The 18,683-nt window shown below is 46.2% G+C and overlaps 1 protein-coding gene across 1 annotated transcript in view; it reads left to right on the top strand.

Annotated features, from left to right (window-relative positions):
- The first annotated feature begins 18,152 nt into the window (after positions 1 to 18,152).
- LACTB2 (lactamase beta 2) overlaps positions 18,153 to 18,683 on the top strand; it is a 191,315-nt gene continuing 190,784 nt past the window's right edge. Inside the window, exon 1 of the mRNA XM_086965862.1 lies at positions 18,153 to 18,452. Within this exon, the coding sequence (XP_086821988.1) occupies positions 18,331 to 18,452 (122 nt within the window). The 5' untranslated portion in view covers positions 18,153 to 18,330. The remainder of the gene's footprint in view (positions 18,453 to 18,683) is intronic.

The following is an 18,683-nucleotide window of genomic DNA, read 5'->3' as shown; positions in this document are numbered from 1 at the left end:
ATTTGATCCAGAAAGACGTAATAGAGGAAACTAGAGGAAATGTCTGTAACAGCCCTGTACTGCCAATTCTAAAACGCACTGATCCTTCAAAACCTCCAGTCTATAGATTTGTAATTGACCTTAGAGAGGTTAACAAAATTGTGATTCCACAGTTTCCTGTGGTTCCAGACATTACTGCATTGTTAACGTTGATTCCTGCTACAGCCACATGGTTTTCAGTGATCGACTTGAAGAATGCCTTTTTCAGCATTCCGATCGCCGAAGAAAGCAGAGATATTTTCGGCTTCTCTCTAGGAGGCTGAAGCTTCAGGTTTAAACGTGCTCCACAAGGCTATTGTGAAAGCCCATCCATTTACAGTCAGGCATTACAAAGTCAGTTAGATTCTTTTGTACTTCCTCCTGGTTCTGCTTTGGTGCAATATGTTGATGATCTTCTAGTGGCTGCCGATGACAAGGAAACTTGCAAAGCAGCTACAATTTCCCTACTACATCATTTGTCTGACTTAAATCACAAGGTGTCACCTTCCAAAATGCAATATTGTTGTCAAGAAGTGACCTACCTAGGTCATCTCTTGTCAAAGGAGGGAAGAAGGTTGACCCCAGAGAGAATAAAAGCAATTCCGCAGATTAATGTTCCTAGCACACAGAGAGAAGTGCGTGCGTTTTTAGGTATTACCTCATACTGCAGGCAATGGATCCCAAATTTTTCTCTTTTGGCAAAACCATTGGTGGCCTTGACTGGAAAGGTGTTCCGAGTCCGGTGCCATGGTCTGCTGAATGTCAGCAAAGCTTTTCTGAGTTACAAAATGCATTCTGTTCAGCTCCGGTGTTGGGAACACCTGATTACAGTAAGCCATTTACACTCTATGTTCACGAGAGAGAAGGTTGTGCATTGAGTGTTCTGACGCAACGATTTGGTGATAAACAACGTCCTTGTGCGTATTTTTCATCAACATTAGACCCGGTAGCCAGAGCGTTGCCTAGTTGCTTGAGAGCTACAGCAGCAGCTGCAGTGTCCATTCGACAATCTGCTGGTTTGGTCATGAACAATATGCTAGTGGTCATGGTTCCACATGCCGTGGATACACTCATGAACCGAACGAAGACACAGCACCTCACCAGTGCTAGATTATCAGGCTATGAGCTGACACTGCTAGCAAGTCATATTCAGATTAAAAGATGCAATGTATTGAATCCAGCAACACTGTTGCCGACTAGCCAGGAGTCGAGCGATTCTGAACCACATGACTGTTGTTTTAGAACTGAGGAGGAAACAAAAGGACGGATTGATCTTAAAGACACTCCGTTATTAGATCCAGATGGCACGTTATATGTCGACGGGTCTTGTTTTAAATTGGAGAATGGTGATGTAACAGCTGCCTACGCAGTAACTACTTTGAGTACGATTGTGGAGACTGCAAGAGTGAGTCAGAATTCTGCCCAAGATGCAGAATTAATTGCATTGACTAGAGCCTGTGTCTTAGCTAAGGGAAAGAGAGTGAATGTGTTCACAGATAGTCAGTATGCGTTCGGCGTAGCGCATAGTTTTGGTCGATTGTGGAAGGAAAGAGGTTTTATTACGTCCCATGGGACTAAGATCCAGCATGGTCAGCTAGTCAATGACTTGTTGGAATCTCTAACCTTACCAACGGAAGTTGCGATTGTGAAGTGCAGTGCTCATCGAGCAATCACGGATGATGTTGGTCGTGGGAATGCTTTTGCTGATGAGATAGCTAAACAGACAGCTAGGAATACGATGAGTGGGATGTATGTTGCAACGTCTGCAAGATGGGTTGCTGAATCGGGAATGTGTGAGGACACAGTGGAAAGTGTGAAAGCGATTCAGGAAGAAGCGACTGAAGAGGAAAAGGTTGCATGGAAAGAGAAAACGGGTAAATTGGACTCGAGTGGATGTTGGATTGATTTGTCAGAGCAAAAAAGGAATAGAGTGTTCCCTGGGTTTTTGCTTCAAATGGGGAACCACGTCATTCACTCATCTCACTATGTTGTCACTCAGCCTATTCATCAAATCTGTGCTATAGTAGAACCACAAAGACATAAATTATGTGTACAAACACTTCAGAAACTTTATTATAAAAAAAATTTGTTTTAAAAAATTATTCGATACATTATAAGACATGGATTCATCACAAATAGGTTAAGAACAAAAGGTTAAAAACAAAATCCGTCTATTTCAGTGATGCCTAGATTTCGGTGTTTTTTTTGGTCAAATTCATAGGCAAAAAGATACACAGATCAACACATTTCCCAAGACATCAATTGCAATAAAAATGATAATAAAATATACACAATTAATACATCCCCAACGGGGTAGTCGACGCGTTTCGGTGGTTATGGCAATACGCCCCACCTTCCTCAGGACAATTCTGATGTACACATATATCTCTTAAAATATCCCTTTCTGTTCAGGACATCTATGAGAAGTAAAGCTTCTTTGGCGGCTTATTGAAGTCTCGCTCTTTTATTCTTTAGGCAAGGTACTTAATTTTGCTCCCGGTATGTATCCTTTTTCATTGCTGGCAGTTACGTTCAATTCTGCCCTTAGTTAGGGTAATCAGACGTTTACATCGGTGTAGTCTCCTATTAGGAGACTACACCGATGTAAACGTCTGATTACCCTAACTAAGCGAGACTTCAATAAGCCGCCAAAGAAGCTTTACTTCTCATAGATGTCCTGAACAGAAAGGGATATTTTAAGAGATATATGTGTACATCAGAATTGTCCTGAGGAAGGTGGGGCGTATTGCCATAACCACCGAAACGCGTCGACTACCCCGTTGGGGATGTTTTAATTGTGTATATTTTATTATCATTTTTATTGCAATTGATGTCTTGGAAAATGTGTTGATCTGTGTATCTTTTTGCCTATGAATTTGACCAAAAAAAACACCGAAATCTAGGCATCACTGAAATAGACGGATTTTGTTTTTAACCTTTTGTTCTTAACCTATTTGTGATGAATCCATGTCTTATAATGTATCGAATAATTTTTTAAAACAAATTTTTTTATAATAAAGTTTCTGAAGTGTTTGTACACATAATTTATGTCTTTGTGGTTCTACTATAGCACAGATTTGATGAATAGGCTGAGTGACAACATAGTGAGATGAGTGAATGACGTGGTTCCCCATTTGAAGCAAAAACCCAGGGAACACTCTATTCCTTTTTTGCATTATTACCCTGTTCCTGTGGGTGTGACCATAAGGGTACTCTCTTTCTTTTTTAATCAATTATTGATTTGTCAGAGCACCAGCGTTGGATGTTGCCTGATGCGTATGTGCTTGCGGTGGTAACGATGGCGCACGGAGCAGCACACATCAGTTCTAAAGGGATTTGTAAGATGTTGGCCCCAGTCTGGAAGAATGATGGAATTAGTAAATGTGCAGAAAGAGTGGTGAGAAACTGCATGATATGCCTGATGCATAATCCTGGCAAGGGAACCCCCACACCCACTGGACACTTCGCTCCTCCTTCTTGCCCCTTCGAAGTGATTCAGTTGGATTTCATCCACATGGACCGATGTAACAACCTTAAATATGTCCTAGTGGTAGTCTGTGCTTTTTCAAGGTGGATCGAAGCATATCCACTAAAAGATAATACTGCCTTGTCCACTGCCAAAATCCTCCTAAAAGAATACTTCCCCAGGTATGGTATGCCACGGATTGTATGGTCGGACAATGGGAGTGAATTCGTAGGGAAAGTTATGCAGAGTGTGTGTGCAGGCTTAGGAATCAAGCAAAAATTTCACAGTGCGAACCACCCCCAGTCAGCAGGTTTAGTTGAAGGGTACAATGGTACCCTCAAACTGAAACTAGCCAAGATACAAGCCTCCACGGGCTTGTCCTGGCCAGACGCACTACCTTTGGCCCTGTTATCCACAAGAGCGACTGTGCATTCCCGAGTAGGGCTTAGCCCCTACGAGATTGTGTTCGGTCGCCCGGCTAATGTTTGGGGGGTACCAAGACCTAGGGAGTTTAAACAACTAGAATACCCAATGCTAATTGATTACCTTTTTGACTTGACTGCTAAATTGAGTCTCATTCACCAACAGGTTTTCGATGCATTGCCAAGGCCTCCGGAAAGTCCAGGTCATCAACTGAAACCCGGTGACTTCATCGTTATCAGAAATTTTGGACGGACCAGGAACCTCCAACCTAAGTTTGTGGGCCCTTTCCAAGTGCTGTTGGCAACAAGGACTGCTGTACGTGTGGCTGGACGGAAAAACTGGGTTCACGCTACCCACACTAAGCGTGTACCCCTTCCACTCCCTTATGACAATTGGGTTAGACAAGGAATTGGTGCCTCTGATACAGAACCTGTTCCTAGATATGTTCCTTTCAGTGATGCAGAACTGACAACTGATGCACCGAACTCTGACTCTCCTTCTGAAGCTGCTTCTGTGATCACTGACCAGAACACCGCATCAAACGAACATTTGTCCTCTGCGAACTCGAACATTGTTACCCCTGCTGAAAACAGACTATTCCCGGATCAAACTACGCCAGGAAAACTGAGATACAACCTCCGTTCTCATTCTAAGGACAAATAAAGCAGGAAACTGCCTATTTTTTATATTTGATCTGATACATTGCCTCCAGCCAGGAAGCTTGCTGAATATTTTGTATTTCCCTGTGTATTTCTGTTGTTCCTATTACCTTGCCGTCTGGGTCGCCGTAGGGTCGTGGCTTTGTGCCTAGTTGAATCTGCGGGGGCCAGACACAAGGTCGGTCTTTCTGTTAGTTCTGGAAACTCCCAGGGCTGATAGAGGCATTTTCAACTACGTACATATCATCAGTGGTCGCGAGCGGTTGTAGAAGATGGAGCTTCCTGGGCTGCACCGAGAGAATGTAATTTATGGTCGCAGAAATAGATTATACAAAATCTTACATAACAAATGTTTTCTGATGCAATGTGCAATGACGTTTTTGATTATTTTAATAACGTTGGTGGGTGGAATTGCCTTTGGTATCCATTTAATTTTTGCACCGATAACAACTACAGTACCTCCCCTTGATCTTGTTTCTCCTACTGTTGCTTCTTTTCATTCCTTTCATCCGTTCCCTGAACATGAGCAAGCTCGACGCTCAGAATTCATAAATAACACTTTTGTACAGCTCTTGCATCAACACCAACTGGTAGTTAACACAACAGACTGCTGGGTATGTGGTTTGATACCACACACTATGGATAAAGGCATTCCCTACCTGGTCTTGCCTTTTAGCTATAATGGATCATGTTGGGCCTTCCAGACTGTATTTGTCTATGCTCTCGAGACCTATCCCCCGCGTCCTCCACGTTCCACTAAGTATAACTCCGCTAATAAAGCCTTGATAAAGGGAATAACTGACATGATTAAAGACGTCAATAACTCCCCAATTATCCCTAGAGATGAGCTACGAGTTTATCTGAGTTGGAATTCTACGGAGTATAGCATTAGTTTGGGTGAAAGCAAGCGTAAGAGCTCCACTCCAGTTTGGGTCGTACCTCACCGAGGTCAATTCTGCTTGCAAGGTAATGGGAGAAATCCAAGAGCTCGGCTAGGGAAGAGTGACTGTGTTGAAACTTACGTGTATCCATCAAACTCTTCCCCTGCCTTCCTAACTGCTAAGTGTACCTACTTCATCTGTCGAGATAGGGCATATACATGGTTGCCTGCTGACTTTTCAGGTTCATGCTATATTGCTCGACTGTTGCCTCCGACATACACAGCTTCCCCGAATTATCACAAGACCAGAGTAGTAAGAGGTGTTTTCAGCAAAGAAGATACCGCTGGTCAGGAAGCCGGAGACTTTTTCAAAGGTTTCCTTCCGTTCTGGGGGCCTATGGCCATTAGTAGAAATCTACGTCAGCTAACACGGGTAGTTGAGTCTACTATTACAGAAACTGCTGGTGCCCTTAGTAATTTAACAGCTGAGCTCCAGGCGGATCGTCTCATGACATTACAGAACCGTATGGTTCTTGATGTAATACTTGCAGATCGAGGTGGGGTATGCAGAATGATCCAATCGAGCTGCTGTGTTTATATCCCCAATAATGCTCCGACAGTATACGAAGCGATCTCTAAGCTACACAAGATTTCCGACTCTATTCATGTAGACAAGGGAAATTGGTAGTTAATGGAATGGCTTGGGACTCTACTATCAGCGTGGGGATGGAAGGTTCTGATGGTCATTGGTATTATCTTAGTATTCCTATTCTCGTGCTGCCTTATTATCCAATGTGGTCCTGCTTTGTGTAGCCTCTGTGCTGCAACCTGTTTAAGAAAACCGCCTGTGTTTGGAGACAAGGTGCGAGAAAGGATAATGCTGCAACAACATATCACTGACCTAGTAAACATCGAGATAGACTCTGACATAGACTGAGTAATTGCCTATGTAAGGGCAAAAGGAGGGTCTGAGGTTCCGTGACGATTCGAACCCGTGTTTTCGACATCGTCGTAAACCCATAATTTCGGTACCAGTGAACCGTAAATGATCCATATAGTATATCCTGGTGTTTTCGCTATGCAACGAGCAAGAGCACTCTTGTTATGAACACATTTCCGATACACCGATGGCATCCATTTTAGATTACGGCATCCATCTTGTATTCTTGCCCTCACATAGTCAATGAACACACAGTGACCTCTGATCGATTCATTTCACTTAAGGACACGTAGGCTTTAGCCGGCGATTCACCTTGTTAATGACACGTGCACCTTAAGACAGAAACGCTGTGGCCGCAGGACTCGGCAAAAGCTGCCTCCTCTGCCTGAGGCCAGTCCTGCTATACTGGTTCTCGTGCTCGTTGGCCTGATCATGATTAGGCGGCCGAAGTCGGTAGCCTTGCCCATTTACGACTCACAAACATCTCTTATCCTGTTTTTCTATCTTCTACACCTGGCTCTGCTCCTTTCCTTCTGGGCCTTTATTAGAGGGAGGTAACGAAATTTACGATGAGGCGGTCCGGCTCTTGAATGAAAAGATGACATGGGATTATGATCGAACAGTGGGAACCTCTCATTCGTAATGTTTGACATCAGAAATTTGTTGACGATTCCTGTTTAACGCCAAATATTTATTGTTTAGGACACAAAGTTTAAGAAACGTACTAGTATGTGAAGAATGTTGCCCCCAGCTAAAAAACTTGTATTTAAGGAGCAACCAACTTAGTGCAAATTAAACAGGCTCCTAGAATCTGCCCGTGAGTAGTTTCTGTGACTTCTGTGTCGCTGCAGTAATAAACCTTTGGTCTTTGACGCCACCATCGAGAAGCCCGTGTTTCTGTTTATTTGTGCACCGAGACAGGTAGAACTCAGGGGTCTTCGGGTGTTGTCCCTGACACCTCTGGACCTTAATAAAAGTCCAGAACTCCAGAGCGTCCTTGGGCGCTAGAGCGTGCACTACACACCCCTGGTGTCCTTCCCTCACCTAAGATGGCCGCCAAACTGCCCAGCTGCCGAGAGGCAGAAACAAAAGGATCCGGGACCCGCAAAACGCGGTGATAAACCAATTATAGTGCAAGTGTGGGGAAGCAGCCCTTAAAAACAGGGGAAAGACGAAAAAAAAACGAAAATAAAATAAAAAAACGAGCAGATTTAAAAATGCTTGGAATTCAAGCAGCATGCACCACTTTAGCCAGCAATGCGGTGTGACCGCTCTACACAGGTCATATCTTCCTTTGAAAGTCAATCTAGCAAGTGTGATCTTGTTCTTGCAGTATGGTGGTCTGGTTCCGCACCCTGAGCCCCAAACACTGCAGCAGTACAAGTGAGACTGAATGGTGCCAGACAGTGTCCTTTTCCCATCTCAAGGAAGTTGCAGACATCATCTTGGCTGCTAGGAAGCCTGCTACCAAATCAATCTTTGGAATCACCTAAGCGGCTCAAAGCAGGGGGAGGCCTGTGTGCCTCAGAGTGCAAGGAGGCTGTGCACAGGAAAGCCTGGGGGAATTTGTGGGGCGCCCCCTGCAGTGAATCCGGTGGCATGCGGTGGTGCTGACTTCTGAGGTGGCTCTTCCGGTGGGCGGTCTGGTTCTTGTAGTGGCGCCCCCGACAGGTGGCCTGGCCTTGGGTGGGGGCAGTCTCTGTGGTGGTTCTTCCCGAGCGATGCTTGGAGTTCAGACTGATGAGTAGGTCATGTGGTTGTGGTGGTCCCTCCGGGTGGTCTGGGTTTTAAGCATGAGCGAATTTTGCGGATCTCGCGTTCGCGAATTTTGCGGATTTGCGGATTCGCAATCCGCAAAATCCGCGAATTCCCGCGAATTTGCGGATTTTATTTTTTTTTGTGTTCGCCCGTGTTTCTGCCAGTTCGCGAGGGTTTTGTACACTTTCGCAAATTGCGAACTTACCTGTCGGGTCGCAAGTTTCGCGAACTTGTTGTTTCTACGTGTCCAGCCTGTTTGGGACACTCTTCTTCATCACTGCCACTCTCTGTCACCACTGCCACTCTCTGACTACTCATGCCACCCTCTGGCCCACCCATGCCACCCTCTGTTTCATCACCACACCCTCTGGTTGTCCAGTGTACATTATTTTCGGCAAAGCAAAGCACACCTTCCCTGCCTCAAGTGACCTGAATTAATTTGGGGCTGATTCATGTGTCACAGAATATTTTTTTAGCTGGCACCTGCTTCCTTAGTGCGCCCTGATTAGTGATCTTTTGCACTTGCTAAGTGCTTTCATTGTTGCAAAATTAGTTACAACACCTGCCCTGCCCCAACTGACAATAATGAATTAGGGGCTGATTAATGGATTTTAACTTCCAGCCTGGCTCCTGCTTGTCTCCCTTAGCTGTAATTCAGGACCTTTGTGGCATATGTGTAACTATTCTGAGGTTCAGAGCAGGGTCACATAATAGTTTCAACTGGCAACTGAACTCTGGAGGGGCCCCTCAGGAAGCACTCCAGGAAATGGCTACTAATGATGAGCCTGAACTTTTGAACCTGGTAAGTAGTTCCTTTCAGTTTTGCTAAGATCGTATTTCTGCAATTTTGCACTTATTCGCGGGGCGCGAACTCACGCGAACAGTGCGAGCAGTGCGAGCAAAATCCGCTGCTCGCGGATTTGCGGATTTTGCGGGAAATTCGCAAATCTCGCGGATTGCGGATTTCCCGAAAATCCGCAAAATCCGCGAGCGGAACGGATTTTCCGCCCACGCCTACTGGGTTTATGTGCTTCTCCCCTGTGGGTGGTGGAAGGACGCCCCCTGCCGGTGAGAGCTTGAGTAGGCGCTATCTCGTTGTAGTCCCGGACTGGGGTGGATTGGGGCGGTTTGGTTACATGGTCTTCAGTATTATTTAGCGCTGAGCGCACCCGGTAGGCCACGGAGCGCTTTATCAACCCCTGTAAAGCACGTGTAGACACAACACGTTGTGCATTGGAAGACCTGGTAATGACACAGGCACAAACTCCTTTTCAGGCGGCTGTGCACATGTGAGCTGGCTGAAAAACGCCATCAATCACAATTTAAAGTTAGTCAGTGGCTGAAGGGGGTTGAACCATAGCCCCCTGATGTAGACTTTAGGAAGTGGAAGAAAAATGTGAGTGACACAACAACCAACAAATGAATGAAGAGGGCTGCCACTGTTTGTTTTGTTCGCCCTATGTGGGAAGGGTATGCTCAGACGTGGGTCCCGTGCTCTCCATGCCACTGGAGTCAAGCTATCGTGGCTGATGAGGGTTATGAACCCAAAACCGGTCCTAGGATCCTTGTTTCTGGTCCAGGAAAGACAAGGCTTGGCAGTTCAGGCTGGACTGTTCCCATGAGGCACAGGGTCAGACTGATTTGCATATGGCCATGTCTGAACTGTGGTGGTGGAGTGAGCTAAAGAACGATGATGGATTAACCCAGATCAGTTGACTGGGGGTGATTGCTTGCAATGTTCAACACTCCGTCCATCATCCCCTTCTATTTGCTTTCTAACCTCGGTCGGAATTTTTTTTGTGTGTGTTTTTAGTATCAACATTTTGGGAAACATGAGTCTGGCGCGATTGCAAAAGCTATCTCTAGTCAAAATGAAATAGACTGCTTGGCGTTAAATATCGCTACATTTTTTTTATTTTGTATTCCCCACAGGAGCAATTTATAATAGAAGATCGAAGCACTTTCAACTTTGCTCTGATTTATATATTGTCTGGTTTTTAGTATCAATTTTGTATTTTAAGCTATTTTATTTGGACTGAGTCGTCTTTTTAAAAAAAAAATTGTATCAAATGTCATGAACGTAACTGGCTTATATGTATGTACTTTTATGGTTTTTCCTAATTGAAACCGAATAAAGTAATTTTTTGACTATTGAAATAGAGTAATTGAGGACGCAGTAGCTGGTTGCTTGTGTGTTAGAAAAGTTGTGGCGTGCCACGGAGGTATCACTCTCTGGTCCTAGGAGTGTTTGAATCACATTTGGGTACCAGGCGCTTTCTATCATTAGGGACGTGCCTCTGGGCGCTACATGGATGAATCGCAATATTCAGATTCTGATGCCAGAATAAAAAAAATGTGCGGTGATTCAGAGGGAGGGGGGAGCCAGGGGGGGCCGGGCGGCTGCAAATGCATGTATTTGTTTCAAAGATTAGAGCTTTTGGTGCAGTCGATGTGGTTTCCCACCATCTGATACCTATGCTATGGCAGATGACAACACGCAATAAGGATTTCTAATTTTAATGAATAAACATATAGCATGGCCTCCTAACAAATGAGGTATTACCACGGTATTGGTAGTTCCAGATCCAATTACTTTTTGTAATCACTTATTTTTGCCCAGATGTTAAGCAGCCTAAATCTCTGAGTGGAAATAAATACATCTGAGGGTTTTCTGCAGCTCTCATAATTCTGATGGGGCAATAACTGCTATTTCGTCACTCAGCAGAATAAACTGGCAGTCATAATGAGGGCCAATATACTATAGTGTCCAATGTACTATTGTCACTATACATACAAATGAAGTTATAGTGGTTGGGTTTCCTCATTTCATTCATTTGTACAAGCATTTGTTTTGTAAGAAATCAGAAAAAATAGCTAAACCTGTTTATTTCATTACTTATATCAACACATGTGAGTTATTTAGGTGTGACTCGATAAAGAAGATATCCCCATCACTTATCCATTGTTACCAATTGATTAATGGCACATTGTGGGCTTCAGTTACATCCAGAGCACAGCTACTCTCTTACCTCATTCTACTGATTGCGGGTTGTATTACACTATTTTCTACAAAGTGCGTCCACTGCAACTTGAGAGAGACTATTTTACATATGAAAGTAAAGTCAATCACTACACCGATTGTCACATCCATTGCTTTATTTCCTATATGAATTATATAAATAAAGCAATCCGTTTCTGCTACTTGTATCCAAGCACTGGCAAATGGCAAAGCCAACAGGTCTGGCCCTAATGTGCTGAACTGTATTTACTAGTGTTTGTGCTTGCCACACATTCACGCATTAAAGCTTGACGCACCGGTTTTTCCAAATGCAACCTAGTTCTGAAAATGCTTGTCTCTATTTCCATGCCCCTAAATATTTAAGAACAAAACTCAAACTATAGAAATCTGAATGGACCCGGAGCATAATAGTCTGTGGTTAAAATTACACTGCCTGGAAAAAACTCTGCAGGAACAATCTGTACTGCAGGCAGGAAACCAGCTATTTCCGTACTTTAGATCAGCGCTGCCAAATGTTTGAACATGCACAAAGCAATTCTATCTGTTGGTTCACTGGCCACGTTGTAATTGACCTCAATGGGAGTAAAGAATCTTTCATAAGTATGAGGAGGAGCACGTTATTGTTTAGCATTAAGGAGGAGTCCCTGCTGTCATATTACAATTGTAATAAACCGCATGCCTGCACTCACATCTCCTGAACTTGCAAACTTCTCAGAAACCGTTTACTCTACAATAGAAAACTAAAAACAAGCACTCATACGGAAGCAGAGAAATAACTATTGTTTAAGGACAGAAACTTCTCTGAAGCATGGATAGTAGAACACATGACACTTAGCGAGTACTCCCACTATTCTGCACTCCATGCTTACCCCAATCTAATTCCGTATTGTGTCGCGCTCAGGTGGCCCCTCCTACATGGTAATTTCTGTGAATTTCAGAGTCTGTTGACTGCTGAAATTAGCAAATGCTAATGTACCCCAACTGTGGCTCAGCCCTAGGGGTTGCTATCCCAGCCCGAAGTTTAAAGTAAACGGTCACAATTGCCACTTTGCCTCATGTAGCTTAAAGTTTGTTTCGTAATTGTTTTACTTGTCATTTCTCCTGTAACATCAGCCGTGTCTGGCGGGCCCATGTGATCCGATCCCCTGTTATCTATCCAACATTCCCCCTCGGTCACTGCATAGCAAGGAGGCACTGGTGCACTACCTAAGGCACTGGAGGAAGCCTGCCCTTATCTACCCCCGGGTTTTAAATTCCACAGCCGTCGTCTGTTTTTCTGGTCACATACGGCCACCGGCAATTACTACCAACACATGTTGGTTATGCCTTGAACTGCAAGAGATAATGAATACCACCAAATCACCTTTGTGGAAACAAGGACAAGCATAATAGATTTTGTTATTGCATATCGCTACTGAATCCTTATCCGCCACTAAACTAGATTATTGTCGAACTAAACTAGCAAGACAAGCCTGCAGACAATGCTGTTATTTGGGTAAACCCTTTTGTTTTAGGCACAGTGAAAATTGTGTGGAAATTTGCCAGTTATATCTACCCGCTGTGTCCACAACATTAAATACAGGCGGCTGTGGCCGCAGCGCTGAAAGGGATTGAATAAGCATACTTCTATTCACTACTGCTGATGTGCGCTAGGGGAAGCACTCCCGATTAAGGCCTCCTTGCTTCTAACCTCTTTAACACCAGTCATTATTAAGCTTCAAAGGGAACCACTGTGTTTTTATCCGGAATTCGTGACTCGCCCCCTCTGCCTGGCCGTAAAGTTAAGGTAGGAAAGCGTCAGGGGCCAATTCACTACAACCAACCCATGCTCAAACCAGCCACAAGCGACACCACGATTTTGCAATCCTAAAGCGCCTCCGTCCTGCACCTTCGCGTGCTCTCCGTTCCTTGCTCAGGAAACGGGTTTAACCAGGAAACCTAAGCACCTACTAAGTTTAAATTTATGCGGGGTTCCTAGCCAGAATGCGAACTGCCTTCTTATAGCCTGCTTGTAAACACCCCCGTAAATTTAACTGTAACGATCCATGTGCTTAAACCAGGGCAAGAAGTGCCCGCTTGCAGTTTTCATACCCTTTGTGCACGAGCCATGAGGCTTCCGCCATTGCTGTCCACGCTGTGGACATCTTCCGAAGTTCGCTGGCCATTTTACCGGGCTAGGCTGCTGCTCTCCGGGCATGTTGGCAGACCGGGAACTCTCCATGACTGCATTCCTTTCTGCGAAGCATGTCCTCGAAGTGAAGGAAAACAGAAGAATCGATTAGGGCTAAAGAATCTCGCACTACTGAACATGTACCGCTGCTGGTGCTCGGTGAGCATTCTTCGTAATCAAACACACAGACATATACTAACACTCACCTAAAGACTACGCTGTGAGGCCCTCTCCTTTCCTCCATGTGCAGGACCCCGCTTCCACCGTAATTCTTTGCTGGTCTGCTGCCGCCGGAGCTGTTGAGAGAGGACAAAGAGGGTTAGTTCGGCCTCCCCCCAGGCTTTTGTACCCTCGGGGGAGGGAAGGTCGACCCTGCCTTCCTGATGACGATAGGCTCACGTGGTAGGCAAACGTGGTCATGCCTCCCTTCTATCTTGCTGGCTCTTCCCTGTCCTGTTTCTGCCTCGAGGACCTCTCTGCTGGCTCCCGCCCCGGATGCCACTAAGGGCGCCACGCCTCTAGGAGAGGGTGGCGCCGTTCATTACTAGAGTTCATGTTACGCTGCCTGAAGTGAAAGATTTCTTCTTTCTGCTGTAACTGGCAATGCGGGAGCTTATCTCGAAATGCTTGCTATATTGTCTCACTGCCCTGCCCCCCTCTAGATCCCCCCCCCCCCCAATTCATTCACCTCTCTGCCCTGCTTCTTGTGGCTATCTTGAGTTTCTCGGTTTGGATGCCCTACTTTAACCCTTTCGCTGCTGATGACGAGCTCAGCTCGTCATCACCCACGGGTGTCGTGTGCTGATGACGAGCTGAGCTCGTCATGAAGAAGGGGAATCTGAATATTTCAGCACAGCGCAAAAATCCCCACAGCAGCCATGTGGTTAAATGAGGCAATGCACTGATATGTTGTGAACGTAATTGTAAGAAGGCATGGTGCCTGAGAGAATATTTATACTAAGGCAAGCAAAAAGCATCACAGATTAGGACACATACACAGTTTTTAAACATCTGAGATGTTATCAGTTTGCAGAAGGGCTGCTTTCTTTACATATTTAGTTCTGCATCTAAAAGGTCCTGCAAAAAACGTTTCGCCATCAAGTGCCATTTATCTTCCTGTGGATCCAATATCTTTCTCTGCCTCATGAGCTGCAGATCCATTTCATAGTTTGCACCGTTGTGTGTAAAACTGCTGCCAACATTGGCTTCTGGCATTCATCTGTGCCCAGTTGTCCTATCACTGAAAGTTTCAGCAATTCCCACAGACAAAATACCTTCAAGATCAAGGTAGTGTAGCAGCGCGGTTATCTCCACAATTAGGATGAAAGAGGCAAACAAAGGTCTCGATTTACTGCAGTCCTGTGGGTGGGATTCCTTGGGGAAATGGTGCAAGGTTGGTTGTTAGAAGATGTTTGTAAAAGTTTCATTGCAAAATATTAAGGAGGATGCTTTTATCAATCCTTTTATTTTTTTAAACCGCTGTTGCATAAAAAGTGCTAGCTTTGCAATTTTCTAGAGCTTCAAGATTCTTAAATCCAATGAAATACCACAAAAAGACCTGCGCAATTTCTGAAGTGCGCGGTGTCTCAACCTGGTATAACCTTATTTTGACTTGCACTTGTGTTGGTTGCCTATTTACTTACTTATTGCGTGACCTCCTCTGTCTGTAAAACGTAAATTTTGTTTCCAATTTTTGTCCTGAACTGGCACCCATGCCAGTTGGACACCCTACTTCAATCCCGAAATGCTCTGGGGTCATCCTTAAACTTTGCTTGTGACATTAAAAGGAGGCATTTCAAGACTGAAAGAAATCCACAGAACGTTATTGTACGAATAAAGATTCGACTCAACCGAGATGGCAAGGACTCGTTTTTTTTTTGTTTTGTTTTGTTTTGATTCTGGCAGCTGAATCTGAATCGCTTGATTCATCATGCAGTGCCCAGAGGGACGCCCCTCATGGATTTTAATGATGTACGTTTTATATTGTGAGTTTTAATTAACTGTACAATAAAGTAAATCTAAATCTAAATCTAAATCATGGCATCAAAGCCATCTCCAGGGCCCACATCCAATATTGACTTTTCAAGCTTGGAGAGCCAAGTTACAAGCGCTGAGATGCACAGAGTACAGCAGCAGGCGCATGAAACCTGGCACAGAATCAGGAGTGAGTGAGGGCCAGGTCAGGAGTGGGAGTCAGGATTGAGTGAGGGTCAGGAGTAAGTGAGGGCCAGGTCAGGAATGAGTGAGGGCCAGGTCAGGAGTGAGAGTCCGGATTGAGTGAGGGTCAGGATTGAGTGAGGGTCAGGAGTGAGTGAGGGCCAGGTCAGGAGTGAGAGTCCGGATTGAGTGAGGGTCAGGAGTGAGCGAGGGCCAGGTCAGGAGTTAGAGTCAGGATTGAGTGAGGGTCAGGAGTGAGTGAGGGCCAGGTCAGGAGTGAGGGTCAGGAGTGAGTGAGGGCCAGGTCAGGAGTGAGTGAGGGCCAGGTCCGGAGTGAGAGTCAGGATTGAGTGAGGGTCAGGATTGAGTGAGGGTCAGGAGTGAGTAAGGGCCAGGTCAGGAGTGAGTGAGGGCCAGGTCAGGAGTGAGAGTCAGGATTGAGTAAGGGTCAGGATAGAGTGAGGGTCAGGAGTGAGTGAGGGCCAGGTCAGGAGTGAGAGTCAGGATTGAGTGAGGGTCAGGAGTGAGTGAGGGCCAGGTCAGGAGTGAGAGTCAGGATTGAGTGAGGGTCAGGAGTGAGTGAGGGCCAGGTCAGGAGTGAGAGTCAAGATTGAGTGAGGGTCAGGATTGAGTGAGGGTCGGGAGTGAGTGAGGGCCAGGTCAGAAGTGAGAGTCAGGATTGAGTGAGGGTCAGGAGTGAGTGAGGGCCAGGTCAGGAGTGGGTGAGGGCCAGGTCAGGAGTGAGAGTCAGGATTGAGTGAGGGTCATGATTGAGCGAGGGTCAGGTGTGAGTGAGGGCCAGGTCAGGAGTGAGTGAGGGCCAGGTCAGGAGTGAGAGTCAGGATTGAGTGAGGGTCAGGAGTGAGTGAGGGCCAGGTCAGGAGTGAGTGAGGGCCAGGTCAGGAGTGAGAGTCAGGAATGAGTGAGGGTCAGGAGTGAGTGAGGGCCAGGTCAGGAGTGAGTGAAGGCCAGGTCAGGAGTGAGAGTCAGGATTGAGTGAGGGTCAGGATTGTGTGAAGGTTAGGAGTGAGTGAGGGTCAGGTCAGGAGTGAGAGTCAGGATTGAGTGAGGGTCAGGAGTGAGTGAGGGCCAGGTCAAGAGTGAGTGAGGGCCAGGTCAGGAGTGAGAGTCAGGATTGAGTGAGGGTCAGGAGTGAGTGTCAGGATTGAGTGAGGGTCAGGAGTGAGTGAGGGCCAGGTCAGCAGTGAGTGAGGGCCAGGTCAGGAGTGAGTGAGGGCCAGGTCAGGAGTGTGAGTCAGGATTGAGTGAGGGTCAGGAGTGAGTGAGGGCAAGGTCAGGAGTGAGAGTCAGGATTGAGTGAGGGTCAGGAGTGAGTCAGGGCCAGGTCAGGAGTGAGAGTCAGGATTGAGTGAGGGTCAGGAGTGAGTGAGGGCCAGGTCAGGAGTGAGTGAGGGCCAGGTCAGGAGTGAGAGAGGGCCAGGTCAGGAGTGAGAGTCAGGATTGAGTGAGGGTCAGGAGTGAGTGAGGGCCAGGTCAGGAGTGAGTGAGGGCCAGGTCAGGAGTGAGAGAGGGCCAGGAGTGAGAGTCAGGATTGAGTGAGGGTCAGGAGTGAGTGAGGGCCAGGTCAGGAGTGAGTGAGGGCCAGGTCAGGAGTGAGTGAGGGCCAGGTCAGGAGTGCGAGTCAGGATTGAGTGAGGGTCAGGAGTGAGTGAGGGCCAGGTCAGGAGTGAGAGTCAGGATTGAGTGAGGGTCAGGAGTTAGTGAGTGCCAGGTCAGGAGGGAGAGTCAGGACTAAGTGAGGGTCAGGATTGAGTGAGGGTCAGGATTGAGTGAGCTATGTTTAGATACATGAGCAGATGCCACCCTGTGTCACTGACCGAGCACTTCAGTATGTGTGGACAACAGCGGTCGAGTCGTCGGTTTCCGGTGCAGTATTAGGCCTTCGCTTGTACTGTGTTCGCTGCACACGTCACTTTCTCCTCCTGTGCACCGTTTGCTCCTCATGTATTTTGTTTGCTCACGATAGTCACTTTTGTCTCATGTAATGTAACGTTTACTTTTGTAACATGCTGGCGTGTAATCTTCTCCTCATGCTTCTGTTCTGTTCCTATTGTGAAGTATTGGTTAAGTGAGCCCTGCACACCAGGTCTGCAGGAGTGATAGAGGGGGTCTCGGGGATCTCAGGAAGCAGGACTGTGGCTCTCAGCTGCATTCACCGCCTGCCATCTCTGCACACGTGCTCTCTGTGTTAACATACTTAATGCCTCATCTTGTTGCATCAGTCTTGTAAACACTCAGTTACTGAGACTCATTGGATTGTAGTGAACACCTGGTGCAGGTGACTTCTGCCTGTTATTCCCAAAACGTGACTGTGTTACCCTCTGTGGCCCCATAAAACATGAAGACATTACAAGGAGCACTGCCTCGCCACACCCGCTGCTACCACAACCATCCTCTAAGCGGCGTAGCTAGGGGGGGGGGGGGCGGTCCGCCCCCGGCGGCACAATTGAGGGGCGGCATTTATCATTTATAATTTATTTGGTGACACTCAGTGACAGTAGACCCCAAATAAATTATAAATTCCGCCGCAACCAGTGTTGCCAGATTGGGTTATTTTTCCCCGCACAAATGGGTATAATGTCACGAGAGAAAAACGCATAAATAAAATCAATAAACCGAAGCACGCATGCGCACAGTGAGTGACACTCGTAGGGTGTGCAGCCAGACGGGGAAATACGAATACACAGGCAGAACCTGCATGAATCGACACCCCTCTGACGTAGGGGGTGTACAAAACGACGGGGGCGGAAATATAGTTAGAACAACGGCACCATTTTCAGCAAACTCATCATAAGTTTGGTTTTTAGAGAAGACGTAAAATGAGCACAATACTGCCGCGCCTGGAGCAGCTCTCCTCACGGGTGATACGCGTGTTGGGTTGTAATCCGGGGCCTATGACCCTGCAAGGCACAAACACCTACTTAGTGGGTACAGGAGCAAGGTAAGAGTCTTGGGACGGGGCAAAACCGGCGTGTAAAGTCGTAGTGAAAGTTAATCTTTCAAAGTGACAGCGGGCTTAGCTGAATTGCGGTTGAGTTATTTGAACAGGCAAACGTTATGGCACACACTTCCTTCATACTACGGCAAGACACTGCGATAATGATTCCGGAAGCGGTGTGGCTATCTTTGAGGTGCAGCCGTAGTAACGCTGTTAAACGGAGGCGGAAGCAAT

Source organism: Lissotriton vulgaris, chromosome 4_1, assembly GCF_964263255.1.
Source record: "Lissotriton vulgaris chromosome 4_1, aLisVul1.2, whole genome shotgun sequence".
In the NCBI taxonomy this organism is placed as follows: domain Eukaryota; kingdom Metazoa; phylum Chordata; class Amphibia; order Caudata; family Salamandridae; genus Lissotriton; species Lissotriton vulgaris.
Note: the sequence above shows the minus strand (reverse complement) of the source record. Positions and strands in the feature narration are given on the sequence as shown.